The sequence below is a fragment of the Mandrillus leucophaeus genome, unplaced genomic scaffold (genome assembly GCF_000951045.1).
Source record: "Mandrillus leucophaeus isolate KB7577 unplaced genomic scaffold, Mleu.le_1.0 Scaffold397, whole genome shotgun sequence".
Classification (NCBI taxonomy): domain Eukaryota; kingdom Metazoa; phylum Chordata; class Mammalia; order Primates; family Cercopithecidae; genus Mandrillus; species Mandrillus leucophaeus.
The window spans coordinates 3,686,633-3,704,915 of NW_012104220.1; the positions used below are offsets into that span (position 1 = coordinate 3,686,633).

The following is an 18,283-nucleotide window of genomic DNA, read 5'->3' on the forward strand; positions in this document are numbered from 1 at the left end:
GACTTGGAACCAACCCAAATGTCCATCAATGATAGACTGGATAAAGAAAATGTGGCACATATACACCATGGAACACTATGCAGCCATAAAAAAGGATGAGTTCATGTCCTTTGCAGGGACATGGATGAAGCTCGAAACCATCATTTTCAGCAAACTATCACAAGGACAGAAAACCAAAAACCACATGTTCTCACTCACAGGTGGGAAATGAACAATGAGATCACTTGGACACAGGGTGGGGAACATCACACACTGGGGCCTGTCAGGGGATTGGGGGTCTCGGGGAGGGATAGCATTAGGAGAAATACATAATATAAATGATGAGTTGAAGGTGCAGCAAACCAGCATGGCACACGTATACCTATGTATCAAACCTGCACGTTGTGCACATGTACCCTAGAACTTAAAGTACAATAAAAAATAACTCCCCTGCCCCCGAAAAAAGAGACAACCCTCATGACACTGAAACAGGGCCTCCCAAAGGGTAACATTCTCTCAGGGCAAAATAGAAAAACCTGACCCCACAAAATGAAACCATGATATGCATAATTCTCTCAGCCTTAGTTTGGGAGAAAGTGAAAAACTTTCCCCTGATGATTTTTAGCCTCAAACTTCTACTTATCTAGCTATGTAGCCTAAATCTTACGACTATTGTGGCCCTGAGAAACCCCCAAGTCAAAATTATTGCTTATATGGATTCTGGGTTAGTATCGTCCCCAAGGTACCCGACAGAAGTAACAGAAATCATTTCTGGAGGAACACATGTTATACTCAAGCCTCAATGGTTCCTGCAGATAAATTTAAAGTAACATGAACTTCTGATTAAAATTCACTAAACACACAAGTAAACAGCTCACATCTTGAATGAGAGTCAGCAATAACGTCAAACTAGGTATTTAAGTTATTAGGTAATAATTTAATAATTATGTTTAATATGTTTAAAGGCCGCTATTGAAAGTATGATTAAAGAACAAGAAATTGGCCAGGTACGGTGGCTCATGCCTGTAATCCCAGCACTTTAGAAGGCCGAGGCAGGCAGATCACGAGGTCAGGAGATTGAGACCATCCTGGCTAATATGGTGAAACCCCATCTCTACTAAAAATACAAAAAATTAGCCAGGCACTGTGCTGGGTGCCTGTAGTCCCAGCTACTCAGGAGGCTGAAGCAGGAGAATGGCATGAACCCAGGAGGTGGAGCTTGCAGTGAGCTGAGATCACGCCACTGCACTCCAGCCTGGGTGACAGAGCGAGACTCCGTCTAAAAAAAAAAAGGAAAAAGAAATTGACTATTTGGAAAAAAGCAAAATAGAATTTGTAGAAAAGAAAAAAACATATTATGATTAAAATGTGAAACACAATGAATGTGTCAACCAACCAATTAACATAATTTATCCTAAAATTTATTGAAAAAAATCTGTAAAAAGAAAATAGAACACAGTATAGAAATATACATAGTGAATGTTTTATTGATGTGGAGGATAGAGCAAGAAGATCCAACAAACATGTAACTGGGATTCCAGAGACATATGACAGAAACATAGAGGCAATTTTCAGAATACAAATATTGTGTTTAGTAAATAGTATACCAGATTGCAGGTTCCTATGTTGAATGAGCATAAATTAGAGAAAATTGTACATATCTTTATAATTACAAGGAGAAGATCAGTATGTATTGTAGCTACTCAATAAATCTTTGTTCTTCTGAAAAACAAAACAAAACAAAACCCTACTTTCAATTCTTTGGGTATATGCTCAGAAGTGAAATTGCTGAATCATACGTTTAATTTTTGGAGGAACCACCACACTGCTTTCCACGGCACAGTAACATTTTACATTCCTACCAAAAGGGCACAAGGGTTTCAATTTCTTCATATCCTTGCCAACACCATTTATTTTCTGTTGTTCTTATGGTAGCTGCCCTTATGTGTATGAGGTAGGCCACAGGGGATTTTTAAGGTAGTGAAACTATTCTACATGATCTTGTAATGTTGGATTCATGGCATTATGCACTTGTCAAAACCTACGGAACTTCACAGCACAAAGAATGAAAGTTAATGTATGCAAGTTTTAAAAATTATTTAGGAAGTCAGAGAATCTCAAGACAGAATGTAAAATGTGATAAGAGAATCTGTTTCACAAACGTATGAAACAAACTCACTGAAGGGGATGAGAAAAGGTGCTGACGTAAGTAACTTTGGAAACGAAGAGCCTAAAACCAAATGCAAAGAACTGCACATAATCAATGTACTCCAGTTGACAGAGTTGTTTCCCACAGGGATATAAGTTAACAACTCTAATACTGCTATACATATATACTGGAAATAAATGATTAAGCAAATGGATGGCAGGTAGAGAAAATCACTGGATTAGGAATTTACGGATAAGCAAGGAAGGAGGCTAGAAAGACACATGTGGTAACGGATTAGATTTGGAGGTATCAGTGAGAACTCAGATTTAATTTAATACAGATGGTTACATACAGAAATATTTATAAATATGTACACAGACGGTTCCCAACTTACGGTTGAGAACAGTTTCAACTTTACGATTGGTTAACTGGAACACAACCCCATCCTAAGGAGCATCTTATATACAGGTTAGTATACAAACATATATTTTTTGTTAAGCTAAGAGGGCCTATAAAAATGATACAGCAGTAGCAATGAGCACAGCTAGCACCCAGATCTGTTTCTAACACTATTCTACAACAAAATGAACCAGGGCTCTTTGAAGAAATGGCTTATTCTAGGTTTCGGGCAGGAAATGCACAAAATGAGCCTGGATCACATATCTTACAGTCCCAGAAAGTAAGGAAGTGCTTTAAAAGAAAATCCTTATTGATGAAAGTCTGTTAAAAAGACACAAAAGCCAACCAAAAGAGCTCAAATGGTCAAAAGCTACAATAATCTGAGCAAAAAAACTAATGAAATAGTCTCGGATTATAACTCAAAGTACAAAGTAAATATCCATCAGTTCATACTGATATAAATAAATGACTGATGAATAAACAGATGGAGGGGAAAAGACAAATCTTCTGTGCAAAAGAACTTTAAATAAATTATGTAGATACTCTATCATAAAGGATGGGAGCATAACTCCCCTCTCCTTCAGTTTTCGCTATACATAATGACTTCCTTCCCAAGAGTACAGTATAGAAAAAGGAGGAGAAAAAAATACAGTGGAAAAATCTGATAAACACTACTTTAGCCAGGTGACCAAGATCAATGCCAAAAGTGATAAAATCCTGTCGATAACAGATACCCTTGAAATGACGTGATGCAAATGGCATATTGTCTTCCTCCCCAAAACCCATAACTCCAGTCTAATCATGAAAAAACATCAGACATTTTCCAATAAAGGGGTATCCTACAATATGCTTGACCAGTACTCCTCAAAATTTTCAAAGTTATCAAAAACAAGGGAAGTCTGAGAAAATGTTACTGCCATGTGTCGAAGGAGACATACAACTAAACGTAATATGGAACAAAAAAGGGGCATTAGGTAAAAACTAAGGAAACCTTAATAAACTGTGGCCTTTAGTTAATAATAATGTATCAATATTGGTTCATTAGTTACAACAAACGTACCATACTAAAGTAGGATATTAATAATAGGAGAAACTGGGGCAGAAGGAATAATAAATACCTTCTCAATTTCTAAGTAAATCTAAAAGTGTTCTAAAAAATAAAGTCTATCAATTCAAAAAAAAGTAACTCCAGGCTGATGGCCTCTTACTCTCTGTAGACAAATTTATAGCTTGGTATTATATTTAGGTGACTAAGAGATCTGGGTTAAATATAGATCTTTGTTTCCAACATCCCGGGAAACCTTCTACTCACAAAATAAATTTCTGGCCTTTTGTTTCATGACTCTTTCCTCAGTCCCTAACGTATCTTCTCATCTGACTAGAGTCGGGTCAACTCCACCATGCACTGCCCATCAATTCTGGATACTTGCTCAAAACACCCTTCCATTCTGGCAGGTGATGTCAGCATGGCATGGTGTGTGACAAGTAAGTAGTCCATGGAGTCCAGCTAAGACACACGAGCCCTTTACCAACAGGACTCTTAAAATGATGGTGGGCTTTGTGAGATCCATGAAGATGTCATCTCTTCTTAAAATGTCTGATCGGGCCGGCCGCAGTGGCTCACGCCTGTAATCCCAGCACTCTAGGGAGGCCTAGACGGGAGGATCACGAGGTCAGAAGATTGAGACCATCCTGGCTAACACGATGAAACCCTGTCTCTACTAAAAAAAAATACAAAAAAATTAGCCAGGCGTAGTGGCGGGCGCCTGTAGACCCAGCTACTCGGGAGGCTGAGGCAGGAGAATGGCGTGAACCCAGGAGGCGGAGCTTGCAGTGAGCCCAGATCATGCCACCGCACTCCAGCCTGGGCAACTGAGCAAGACTCTGTCTCAAAAAAAGAAAAAAAAAAAAATTCCTGATCAGTTACCTGTATTATTACCCTTAACTCCCATGTAATAATTCAAATATCCACATATTTGTTTTCCCTCTACTAAGCCATCATTAACTCCTTAGAGACAGAGATCATATATTCTATGCTTTGGCATACCTTATACCTATTCCTCTTCTTCCTAATAGAATCCTAATTTTGTTCAGGTCCAATGCACCCAGCTCTGCAGAAGATGTTTTTTGTAGGGTTTCTAGAAAAGCTTTTGCATTCGTGATAAAGAGGCAAACACTGTTGATGTTGTCCCCTGCTTTTTTTTTGGCCTTAAATACAAACATGATGGTTAGAACTGCAACTATCACCTTATAACTTCGAGGGAAAGTCCAAAACAATTGCACATGCTGACTCTGAGAGTGTTGATCTCGTGAACCCATGCCAGCGATGGTCTACCTCCAAATTTCTTGTTACGTAAGACAAGCTATTTGTTTAAGCACCTGACTAAAAAAAAAAAAAATTCAAATTGTGCTCTCAACACCATAAACAGCAATGGTATATGTGACATCAACACTTCAACTTGCTTCTACCCTGGAAAGACTCTGCATACCTCCTGGGCTTTCACAAAAGGACTGGAAAAGAGAAAGCGGATTTGAACACTCCAGGGTAAATCAAGAAGAAAAATTCCTTTAAAAGGATCAAAAACTTCAAACAACCCAAACTCTAAACTTACAGGTAGAGTATATCAGAGCTCAGTATGCCCTAAGTTTTAACAAACATCTTTCCAGAGTCCTGGAATCATAAAATACTTGAGGAAAGCCTCTAACATGAAAGACAGAAACCAAAACTGACAAAGAAAAAAAATGCAAACTTGGAGGTTACAATATTATGCAAAGATAAGAAAACTAAACATAACAAACAAAAAATCTATTTTTTTTATTTTTAGTTGACAAGTAGAAATTGTATATATTTATGATATAAAACTATCCTCATAGCAATTTTCAAGTATACATTATTAACTGTAGTCAGCATGATGTACAATAGATCTCTTTAACTTATTCTTCCTGCACAACTGAAAGTTTAAGTCTTTTGACAAACATCTTCCCAATTCTCCCCACACCCAGCCTCTGGTTACCATCATTTTGCTCTGTTCCTATGAGATCAACTTCTCTACACTCCACACGTAAGTGAGATGATGTGATATTTGTCTCTCCGTGCCTGGCTTATTTCACTTAACATGAAATCCTGCAGGTTCATCCATGTTATCGTAAATGACAGGATTTCCTTTTTTTCTTTTTCTTTTTTCTGTGACACAGCCCCCAGGAGATCCTGAAAACATGTGCCTGGGATTTCCTTCTTTTTCAGGACTGAATAGTATTCCATTGTGAGAATATATATTTTCTTTATCCATTCATTCACTGATGGACATTTACATTGCTTCCTGTTTCAGTCCCATTTGTGCTGCTAAAAGAAAATATCTGAGACTGGGTAACTTATAAAGAACAGAAATGTATTTGTCTTCATTCTGGAGGTTGGGAAGTACAAAATCCAGGTGCCAGGAAAATTGGTATCTGATGAAGGCTGCTCTCTGCTTCCAAGATAGCACCTTGGTGCTATGTCCTCACACATCAAAAGGGCAAACAGGAATGGAAAGTGTGAACTCTCTCCTTCAAGTCCTTTTATAAGGGCTGTAATCCCATTCATGAAGGCAGAGCCCTTACAGACTAATCACTTCCTAAAGGCCCCACTGCTTAAAACAGAATGAGCATCCCAAATCTGAAAATCCAAAATCGGAAATGTTCCAAAACCTTTTGAGTGCCAACATGATGCTCAAAGGAAATGCTCATTGGAACAGTTCAGGTTTTGGATTTTCTGATTTGGGATGCTCAATTGGTAAGTATAATGCCAATATTCCAATATCCCCCCAAAAAAAAAATCACAAAAAAAAATCTGAAATCCAAAACACTTCTGGTCTTCTCTAACTATTTCAGAGAAAGGGCACTTAATGTGTACTCTTGCATTGGAGATTAAGCTTCAACTTGTATTTTGGAGGGGCCACAAACATTCAAATCATAGGAATTCTGTATCTTGGCTATTGTGAATCACGTTGCAAAGAAAGTGGGTGCAGGTATCTCTTCACCATACTGATTTCCTGTCCTTTGGATAAATACACAGAAGTGGGATGCTAGGCCATATGGCAATTCTATTTTTAATTTTGTGAGGAACTGTCATATTGTTTTTCATAATGGCTGCACTAATTTACATTCCCACAAACAATGTACAAGGGTTCCCTTTTCTTCACCTCCTCACCAACATTTATCTTTCCTTCTTTTAGTAATAGCCCTATAACAGGTGTAAGGTGGTATCTCATCGGGGCTTTAATTTGCATTTCCCTGATGATCAGAGATGTTGAGCATTTTTTCATACACATGTTGGCCAATTACACGTCTTCTTTCAAGAAATGTACACTCAGGTCCTCAGCCCATTTTTTTTAATCAAGTTGTTTTCTTGCTACTGAGTTGTCTGAGTTCCTTACATATTTTGGGTATTAACCCCTTATCAGATGCATAGTTTACAAATATAGTAGGTCCCCCTTTATCCACAGGGATACACTCTGTTCTTTTTTATTTTCTTTCTTTTTTTTGAGACAGAGTCTCGCTGTGTCATCCAGGCTGAGTGCAGTGGTGTGATCTCAGCTCACTGTAACCTCCACCTCCTGGGTTCAAGTGATTCTTGGAGTAGCTGGGATCACAGGCGCATGCCACCACACCTGGCTAATTTGTGTATTTTTAGTGGAGACGGGGTTTTGCCATGTTGCCTAGGCTGGTCTCAAATCCCTGGCCTCAAGTTATCTACCCACCTTGGCCTCCCAAAGTGCTGGGATTACAGGCATGAGCCACCACACTCAGCCCACAGAGGATACATTGTAAGACCCCCAGTGGATGCCTGAAACCTTGTGTAGTACCAAAGCCTATACGGGTCTATACTGTTTTTCCTATACTTCTATACTTATGATAAAGTTCAATTTATAAATTAAGCACAGTAAGAGATTAACAACAATAACTAATAAGAGAACAATTAGAATAATAAATGGTAACAAACATTATGTGAATGTTTATTTCTGAAAATTTCCATTTAATATTTTCACACCACAGTTGACCACAAAAAGCAAAACTGAAGGGGGATTACTGTAATAGTCTTCCATTCCCTGGGCTGTCTTTTCACTCTGTTGATTGCTTCCTTTGTTGTGTAGAAGCTTTTTAGTTTGATGTAATCCCTCTTGTCCATTTTGCTTTTGTTGCCTATGTTTTTGGAGTCGTAACTAAAAAATCTCTGCCAAGATCAATATCATAGAACTATATTTTCTTCTAGTATTTTTACAGTTTCAGGTCCTATGTTTAAGTCTTTAATCCATTTTAAGTTGATTTTTGTATATGGTGTGACATGAAGGTCTAGTTTCATTCTTCTGGGCTAGGCACAGTAGCTCATGCCTGTAATCCCAACACTTTGGGAGGCTGAGGCAGGAGGATCACTTGGGCCTAGTAGTTCAAGACCAGCCTGGGCAACGTGGTAGACCCCATCTCTATCTAAAAACAAAACACTCATTCTTCTGCATGTGGATATCCAGTTTTCCTCCTCAAAAACCTGTCTTTGATCTATAAAAAGAACCAAGAGAAGATATTGCTCCAAGATACAAGTAGAAAATGCTATTTTAAAATTACATTTAGAAAACAAAACCAAAAAAACACGGCTCTTAGAAATAAAAATAGCAAAAATTAAAAACTTATTATAAGAAATTTCCGTTTCCAGTAATGGAGGGCTAAGTTGTCAACTACCGCTATTTAACTGAATAAAAAATCTGGATGAAATATATTTCAAAAATTTTAAATCATCCAAGAAGACAAGCCAAGAAATGTGAAGTAAGAAGGAGAATCCAGAAAGGTAAAAGAGCACATAAGCTACTCTTGCCCTGAGGATGTTTGCCAATCCTGAAAAATTAGAATCTCTGTTTTGCTAATCAGCAAGAGGCACAGGGAAAAAAAATCAAAATCCAACAACCACACAAGAGAACTGCACATCTTAAAACTGGCTTAAGGTAGTCCCAGACCAGTAATCACCCCAAGCAAACGGCAGAAGAAAATACAAATTCTGTACATAAAATAGAACATTGCAACTAACCACGGAAGGATGATTCGCACAGATATCAAGGAAGAAAATGCAAAATGGAAGAAAACAGATGTTAAATGGAAGAGGGTGCAAAAGAGTACTTATCATATGGTATCATTTATATGAAATTTTAAAACCTACAAAAGTAACCAATGGTGATACAATTCAGAATAGTGGTTGGAGGTCAGACGCAGTGGCTCACACCTGTAATCCCCAGCGTTTTGGGGGGCTGAGGCAGATGGATCACTTAAGCCCCGGAGATCCCAGCCTGGGCAATATGGCTAAATGCTATCTCTACAAAAAATACAAATATTAGCCGGGTGTGGTGGCAAGCACCTGTAGTCCTGCTACTCAGGAGGCTGAGGATGGAGGATCACCTGAGTCAGGTAGGTCGAGGCTGCAGTAAGCTGTGATGGCACCACTGCACTCCAGCCTGGGCTATGGAAGTGAGACCCTGTCTCAAAAAAGATAAGAAAGAAAAGGAATTGGCATATATTAAGCACTAAAATTGGCTGAATCAATAGTGGGATTCAATGGCTTGCCATCTCCAGTAAATACTCCCCCAAAAGCAACCATTATAATCTTTTTTTTTTCTTTTTTGAGACAGGGTCTTGCTCTATCACCCAAGTTAAAGTGCAGTGGCAGATGACAGCTCCCTGCAGCCTCGACTCCTCGGCTCAGGTGATCCTCCCGCCTCAGCCTCCTGAGTAGCTGGGACTACAGGTGCGCACCACCACGCCCAGCTTATTTCTGCTTTTTTTTTTTTTTTTTTTGGTAGAGAAAGGGTTTCACCATGTTGCCCAGGCTGGTTTCTCTGGGCTCAAGAGATCCACGCACCTTGGCCTCCCAAAGCGCTGGAATTACAAGCATGAGCAGCTGCACCTGGCTCCTTATCTATAAATTGGGTATGCAGCAAGGACACAGCAGAAACAAAACAGATATCCTTTACTCCCTAAAAACAACAAAATTATGGTGTGCCAAAAATAGTAAAATCTCACTCTATACATTGATTCTTTTCAAACTATAACAAGTATACAAATACTAGTATTTCCCATCTTTCATGAGATATTTGTAAAGTCTGCTAATTAGTTCTCTATCAAGAACTTGAGGAAAAAAATGCCCCTAATTGCCAAACGTGAATAACTAATTTGGATTCAACATGGACACTTTACATAAACTTTTATCCTTGTTATTACAGATTTTTTTTCTTGGGCTCCAAACAGATTCTAAATGCTGACCCCCACATTACAAAAAGCAGTCAGACATTTTTTTTCCTTGAAGACAGTGTCTCATTATATTGCCCAGGCTGGACTCAAGTTGCTGGGCTCAAGCGATCTTCCTGCCTCAACCTCCCAAATAGTTGACACTAGAGGGGAGTATCCCCATGCCCAAGTAGGTAACATCTCACAATGCCCGACAGCATCCCTCTATGGTATAAAAGAGGTTTCAAAGAACTAGTCAACAAAAATTCTGTAAAACCAATCATAGAAGTTAATACAACTTATTTTGGGGAAAAAAGGAAAATGCTGAAAGGCACAGATGACAATATTAAAATTATCTGTAACACTAATAGATTATGTTTATTTCTAAAGCACAATTTGCAGTTTTAGAGCATTTATCATTGTCATCAATTAGGTGATGTTTCAAATATTCTAAAATATTTTGTTATTAGAATACTCTTAGCATATAAATCAGCTCATGAAACTAGGAATTAAAGCAGAAGTGTGGGAATCAAAACTAACTGCATTTTCCCAGTGAACACCCTCTCACCTCCAGAAAAAGCACTGATACCTAAACTGATATAGAAGTAAAAATACAGTTGTCCACCAGCACTGGTATTCGCCATGGATGTTCAAGTCCCTTATAAAATGGCATGTGGCATGGGGCCAGACACAGTGGCTCATGCCTATAATCCCAGCACTTTGGGAGGCCGAGGGAGGAAAGTCACTTGAGGCCAGGAGTTCACGACCAGCAGAGCAATGCAGCGAGATCTTGCCTCTACAAAAAAAAAATTAGCTGGGTATGATGGCACATGCCTGGAGTCCTAGCTACTTGAGAGGCTGATGCAAGACGATCACTTGAGTCCAGGAGTTTGAGGCTGCGGTGAGTTATAATTGTGCCACTGCACTCCAGCCTGGGTGACACAGCAAGACCCTATCTCTAAAAAAAAATAAATAGGCCAGGCACGGTGGCTCACGCCTGTAATCCCAGCACTCTGGGAGGCCGAGGCGGGCAGACCACAAGGTCAGAAGATCTAGACCATCCTGGATAACACGGGGAAATCCCGTCTCTACTCAAACTACAAAACAAAATAAGCCAGGCGTGGTGGCGGGCACCTGTAGTCCCAGCTACTCGGGAGGCTGAGGAGGGAGAATGGCATGAACCCATGAGGCGGAGTTTGCAGTGAGCCAAGATCACGCCACTGCACTAGAGCCTAGGCGAGAGTGAGACTCCGTCTCAAAAAATAAATAAATCTCTGTCTCAAAAAATAAATAAATAAAAATAAAATGGCACGGTATATGCACATAACCCACATAATCTACACACATCCTCCCATATATTTTAAGTAATCTCTAGATTTAAGTAATCTCTAGATTGTTTATAATACCTAATACAATGTAAATGGCATGGGTAAATAGTTGTTATGCTGTATTGTTTTTAGATTTGTATTATTTTTATTGTTGTATGATTGTTTTAATTAGTATTTCCAGTCCATGGTTGGTTGAATCCACAGATGTGGAAATCACTGATATGGAGGGCCTACAGTATAAAGTCACAGATAAAGGGGAAAGAAAAAACAGTATAAACAAGTTGTAGTAATTATATTTAAAAATAAAACTGATTTCAAATCAGTAGCATATTATTAAAGGAAATAACGTCCTTCAAATATTCTTGCATGGGTGATAAAATAAATACACTTTCATCTTCTAAAACCCAGAGGTATTCCCCTCCTGCCACCAAAGTATTCAGAAGCAAGAAGTAATCCTTTCTACCAACAAACTAAGACTTCCTTCTGTGAATTTTTAAATGGTCTGAAAAGTGGGTTGATTATATGCAAATGCATAACTACACACACACACACACACACACACACACACACACACATACAGTCACACACATACATGCACACAAAAGGTTCATGAATCAAGCAGCCAGACCAACCTCTTTGCCTGCCTGGTTCCAGTCTACCCTTTATCACTAATTTCAGACATTCTGCACTCAAATTCAAGTCAAACGTAACACTAGACTCAGGTCAGTCCAGCAAACATTTATTAAAGAGCCTAATAATGTCAGGCTCTAAGCCAGGCAGGATAGAGCAATGAATCAGACAATGAATAAGCAATGAGTAAGACACAGTATCTGCCCTCTAGAAACTTCTCAGGAACCCCCACCTGCATAACCCTTCTTATTCCAAAACCTAGGTCAAGTGACAGAGTCTTCCTAAAGATTTTCCTGTGATGTCTAGAATGAAAAGTCATTTTTCACAGCCCTGAAGTCCATCTATTACTTTCTACTTGTTTTAGGGTTGCTTTGAGGCTCATGCTGATATCTAACTGATTCTTTTAGTATGCCCCACAAAGCCTAGCTTAGTGCTGAAGCCATAATAGGCATGAAATAAACATGTGTTGAATGAACAAGCCTCAGTCCTGTTTACATGTTTTAGATGTATTAGACAGACATGGCCTGAATTGAAATATGGAACAGCTTTTACATTCTATAAAACAAAACCTTTATATAACCTTTCCTACCAGTTTTTAATATTCTATAGATATATTCCCCAAGACAGATTTTTTTTTTTGCTATTGAAGTAAAAATGTTTAAAGATTGAAGATTATTAAATAAGACAGCACTTGTTGATATGCACAGACGGTATTTGACAATTATAAGTCATTACTATTCTCTTGCCATATTTTCTCTCTACAAACTAGCTGATAGGGGAAAAACTTGGTAGAGTAAGTATTTTTAAAATTTCCAGCCAAAATCATATTTTATAGGTTTATAGGGTGGGGGAAGGAGAAAGAGCAAATATTTTAAGAAAAAGGCAGGGAAAGCAAGTGGAAGTAAATGGAGTATGAGCCGCAATGCAAAGGAGATACTGGTTAGAGGCAGCTCTCCAGCTTCCAACTTATTATAGTCATTACGGAATGGTGACATAAACAGATATCTTGATACCTCTCACTCATCCTCCTTAACTAACAGCAATAACATCTGTAATACAATGTTGAACACAACAATTTCTGCCAACAAAAGGGAATGTAAGATATAAGTATTTATATCATGACAATTTCCCTAAGATTTGAATGCACAAGAAATAACTATAATATAAGGTGGTAGTCCCATAAGAAACATAATATCCAGAATGGATAGTCTGGAGGCATGGGGTTGATAGGAATTGGTCAACAGAGGGCATTCTGAGCAGTAGTATCAATGTAGGGGAGTATTTTGGAGTTAGTAAAGTAATATCACTTCAAAGTAACTCCACCTTTTGTCAGGGCAGGGCCAATATCATAAGCCTTCATAAATCTCACCAAACATAACAGTGCTTCCCATATAATAGACACAAAATAATTATTGTGTTTTTAAAACAAAACTGAATTCCTACAGCAGTTTCATGGCCTTTCATTTACTTTTGGAGAAGCAATTCAGTTTACATTAATAATGAATTTTCTTTGTCAACCTCCTCTAGACAAGCACCCTCTAAAAAATGTGAAGTAAAATTAAAGTCAATATTATAGACAGTCCCAGCTTCTTGGGAGCTTAAGGCAGGACAATTGTGGAGCACAGAGTTCAAGACAGGCCTGAGAGTATAGCAAGACCCTATCTCTAAAAATATACATATATATTACAGATATGGTCTAACCAGTAGACTATGAGACCCAATTCCTTTTCACAGATAAATCTATTAATGTGGCCTAAGATTTCATCAATTACTTAGGCAGTCACATTACCAAGCTATCAATCAAGTAAATTCACCAGAAATTACCTGTAGGTCTTTTCTTCCCCATCCTTTCACCATTTTACTTGATAAAAATGTTTAACCCAAGTAAATAAAACTTAACTTTATAATTTTGGTTTCAGCTTTAGACTTTCTTGAGCTGTTATCTAGATCACCTAACCTATCATCACCTACAAAGGCTTTGAGAACCCTAAAGATACACTTGCTAATTAGTCACTAATACTCTGGGTAATGCAATCAACTATCAATGCAATTGGACAAAACATGCATGATCACCTACAAGCATTGTTTTGTTCAGTGAAAACAAAGATGAATCCAGTCTTTCTACACTCAAGGACATTCTAGTCACTTACAATGTAAATGTAAGTCCTATATAAAGTGCTATGAAGTCAAGATAATGACGCATTAAAAGGTTAAGATTGAGGGTAATACATAAATTATCCACCTAATCTATCACTCAACCCACATTTTTCAATGTCTTCCAAAAAGATATAAGCTTTGTCAAATGCATTTAGTTAATAATACGATGAAGGCTGGGCACAGTGGCTCATACCTATAAACCCAGCACTTTGGGATGCCGAGGCGGGCAGATCACAAGGTTGGGAGTTCCAGACCAGCGTGGCCAACATGGTGAAACCCCGTTTCTACTAAAAATTCAAAAATTAGTTGGGCATGGTGCTGTGCATCTGAAATCCCAGCTACTCAAGGGGCTGAGGTGGGAGAATGGCTTGAACCTGAGAGGCTGAGGTTGCAGTGACCCGAGATCGTACCACTGCACTCCAGGTTAGGCAACAGAAGACACTCTGCCTCAAAAATAATAATAATATAAATAATATAATGAAAATAACAATGGCTTTTAAATTATACATTCTTAAACTAAGGACCAAAGATTATATCGACCAGGAAATTAAGGCATAAAAAATATTTATATGCACTTATAAATTAAATCAGGTATTTGAATCCATCTTCTAACTACCAGATTTATCCAGCATTTCCCTTGGGTAGCAAAATTTTCAGTAAATCATATGTATGTGAGGTGCTCAGCCATATATTTTTTTTCGTATCTATACACACATTCACAACCCATACACAGATTTTTGTCTGTTGAACTTTAACCAGGTCCTCAAAAAACTAAAAACCTATTTCTTAATAAGTAAAACTTATTTACTAAACATAGGTCTTTTTCAATCTCTAATTTCCCTGTTTAAAAAAAAAGCAAATAATTTCAAAATCTGTGCTTTGTGAAATTATTAATTCATATTTGGCTCTCTATCTGATCCATCCATTCTTGCTATGTAATAAAGAAATGAACATAGTAAGCAATGCCTAAGATGCTACCGTGCATCCTGAAGAAGTGAACACAGTATCATCTCTTTCTTTGGTATTACCCAGAATACAATGCAAAACTGTGACTGTAGTATACATTCACCAACTTATTTACTCATTTGGAACACTAGAAATCCTTGTAAGCACAGCTCAAATTTATTACAAGTTAATTCATGTCCCCTAACAACTACACAACCAAAGTCTGACACGACCTACTTAGCTTATCACTAAAAAAAAGTCCCCCAAAGTCAGTATTAGAGTCGTTCTATTGAATTCCTGTCTTTTCTCAAATTTAACATAAGACTTAAGAAGCATTAAAACAGCAAAAAAAAAAAACTCCAATGATTGTTACAAGAAGCAGACTTAGGTTTAAGTGCATGGCTACATATCATTTTTCTGTAACAACATATTCTCAATAATTAACTCTTTGGGACAGTAATGTGATTCTAAACATGAAATAATAGGATAACTGGTTTCTAAATCCAAAATTTCAAGAGAATTTCCCAACCTCGAATTCCTCAATGGCAAGAGCACAGTACAGGTGTTTGTATTACATTACAATCCATTGGAAGTACAATCCTTTTTCAAAACTGAGAACAGTAAAAATAGGAAGCATACTCAAATTTTCCTAAGGTTTCTTCTAGTCCCAACAATAGTCCTCTACACCAAGTTCTGCTTATCTAAGTTTTAGACACCAAGTTGGTATTAGTTGATTCTACATTACTTAGTTTCTAATAAATGTTTCCCTCAAATCCTCAAACTAAAAATCTTAAAATATGGAGATGTGCTAAATGTTAAGAGAAAAATTAAAAATCTTTTTTCAGAATTTCCAAAGGACATAAAACAAATTTTAGTTAGAACAAAAATTCCCATCTCTTCTACAGTTTATCTTTTCAGATTGCTGAGAAACTATTTAAATGCTGAAAGTAAATAACCAAATTACAGGAGACAGCAGAGAAATGGAATAGTTTCCTTATGTAGTACCATAAGTTTAAAAAAAAACTTTGAAATAACATTTTATTATTCACTAAAATAATGTTTTCCCTTAAAACTGTTATTCTTTAGTGTGATACAAGGTGAATTTTTTTTTAAAACTTAAGAGTTAAATCTAAATAACATGCCTCCACTGTTTTCCTATGTTTACTTTTTAAAAGTATTCTACTTATATTTTAATTTCTTTTGAAGCACGAGTCATTTAAGCAGGCAAAAATTAAAACATTTTGTAATTATAAAAATGGATGAATGCACTCTGGTAAGCATGAAAAAATTGAAAAATTGAAAATAAAACTATACCGATTTCCTTTCATTGATAATTCACTATAATCAATTATAGAATGCACAAAGTGTAAGGAAAAAAAGGCCAATAATGCCTGAGAAACTAACCAATGTAAAAGGATTAAACTTTACATAATTCTTTTCCACACAATCCTCCCCAATATAAGAACAATTAATGCTATCTAAGAAACAGAATGAAGGGGCTCCTAAGGTATTTTCTCTTGGGTGGTGTGTTTACAGACTGGGTAAGCACTTGTCCAGAATGTTGCACAAGAGATTCCTGGCTAGCTAAGTAAGCGTTCACTAGATGGACTCTAAAGTGTCGCAGTTCTAAGATTCCCAATCTATGAGTAGACGAGAAAAATAAGAAAACATTTTGCCTTTCAATTAACCGATCGGCTTTCACTCCCACCCTAGCCGGGCACACACATACTCAAAAGTTATTTCTCCCCTTTCTCTGCAGTGATTTCACGAGATCCTCGCGAACAAAAGGCACAGAAAACAGGCACAGGTGGAATAAAAAGGGGAGTGGCTGAGGCCAGGCCGCTCTCGGAACAGCGCCCCCACGCCCCCAGTTCCCCCGGCCGCACCTGAGAAATCACAGCCCTCTACACCTCCACCCTTCCGCGCCGGCGCCAGGGGCAAATTCTCCGACCTATTACCCTCCGCCCGTACCTTGGCCAGACATTGGGCATTGTCTGGAGCCTCCTGTGCCAAAGAACGGCAGGGAGGAAAGGAAGGAGAGAACGAAGGAGAAAGAACAAGTGAGAATAAAGAACGGAAGGGGAAGTAAAGCAACAGGGAAACCGTACGCTCCTTTTGGCAAAATTAGCTTCCTGAATTAAATCACTCGATTTAATTCAGCCCCCAAAACCAAGCCATCAGCCCAAAGGCTGCAGCCAGGGTTGGCCAAACCGGAGTCCCTCGAAGCTGTGCCCGCCCGAAGCACAGAAGCAGAGAGAGGGAAATGGGAGCGTGGGCTGGGCCTGGCTGGCCCGAGGCCGGGCTCCGAACAAAGCCGCCTGGGTCCCCATACCTGGGGCGAGGGCTCTGGGAGGCGCCTCCCCGCTCCCCGCGCCGCCCCAGCCAGGCGACGCCCTAGCCCCGCGGACCTGGCCCGGGCGAGGGATCGCGGCCGGTCCCCTCCCCGCCCTCGAACAGCGCCCATTGGGGACAATGGGCCCCCTCCCCCGCCTCCAGGAGAAGAGATACAAAGGGAGAGACGAGCCGCCGGGCGCGAAGCCAGGCGTCGGGAAAGTGAAGGCGGAGGAGGAAGGGACAAGAGGGGATCACGGCGGACGCAGTAGCCCGCGGGCTGCTCCCCCGGCCGTCCCGGGCGCCGCCCGAGCCGCACCACGGTGGCAAAGGCGGGAGCACGGACTAGCGGCCCCCTAGACCCCCAACCGAGAAGGGAAGAGGAGTCTGCTCACAAAGAGGAGCGAGACCCTCACCCTCCGCCAGCGCCGTACCAAGGACCGCGGTGCGCGCTCTCACCGCCGAAGGTCCGCGGCGCCCGCCCAACCCGCGCTTCTCAGGGGCCGGGGTCCATGCGGGGCGCCCCTTTCCCCCACTCACCCACAGCTCTGTGCCCCAGCTCATGGCGGAACTTGAGGCGACTCTGGCCGTCTGGCGTTGCCGCTGTCCGTCCGTCTGTCGGCTCTGCCGTCAGTCGATCCGACCTCTCACTCCCTGGCCGGCGGGCTAGCAGCTCAGCGGGTCTGCCTCGAAAGGTGCCGCCACCGCCGGGCTCCCCAGTGAGTGAGAAAGACGCGACTGGTGAAGGCGCCGCCGCCGCCGCGTCCCCGCCTCCCCGAGCTGGGCGGGAGGGGGCCGGGGCCGAGGGGAGGCGGAACGCGGCGCGGGGAGGGGGCGGGGCGCAGTGCATCCTGGGATCGGGGAGGACCTGGGCGCCCCTGGCCACCGCCGGCGGGGTCCCCCAGCGGGCACCTGGTCACCCTCGCTGGCCCCTTTCGCTCGTCGAGTCTCCTCCCGCCGGTACCCCGGAGCTTGGACTGCCCCCGCTCCGCCGACACTCGCACCCCGTTTCCAAGATAGAAAGGGAGAGAAGGGAAAAGATCCCACCGCCGCTATTATCTCATTCCTCCTCTGCGCTGAGCCCCTTTACATGAGGCAATTTCAGTTACCTGCCTTT

At 40.2% G+C, this 18,283-nt stretch overlaps 1 protein-coding gene across 3 annotated transcripts in view; it reads right to left on the bottom strand.

Moving 5' to 3' along the window:
• The window catches only part of FNBP1L (formin binding protein 1-like), a 117,840-nt gene extending 99,947 nt beyond the window's left edge, over positions 1-17,893 (bottom strand). For all 3 annotated transcript variants that reach the window (XM_011991511.1, XM_011991514.1, XM_011991513.1), the window contains exon 1: positions 17,707-17,893. In XM_011991511.1, the coding sequence (XP_011846901.1) occupies positions 17,707-17,730 (24 nt within the window). In that variant the 5' untranslated portion in view covers positions 17,731-17,893. The remainder of the gene's footprint in view (positions 1-17,706) is intronic.
• Positions 17,894-18,283: the final 390 nt, after the last annotated feature.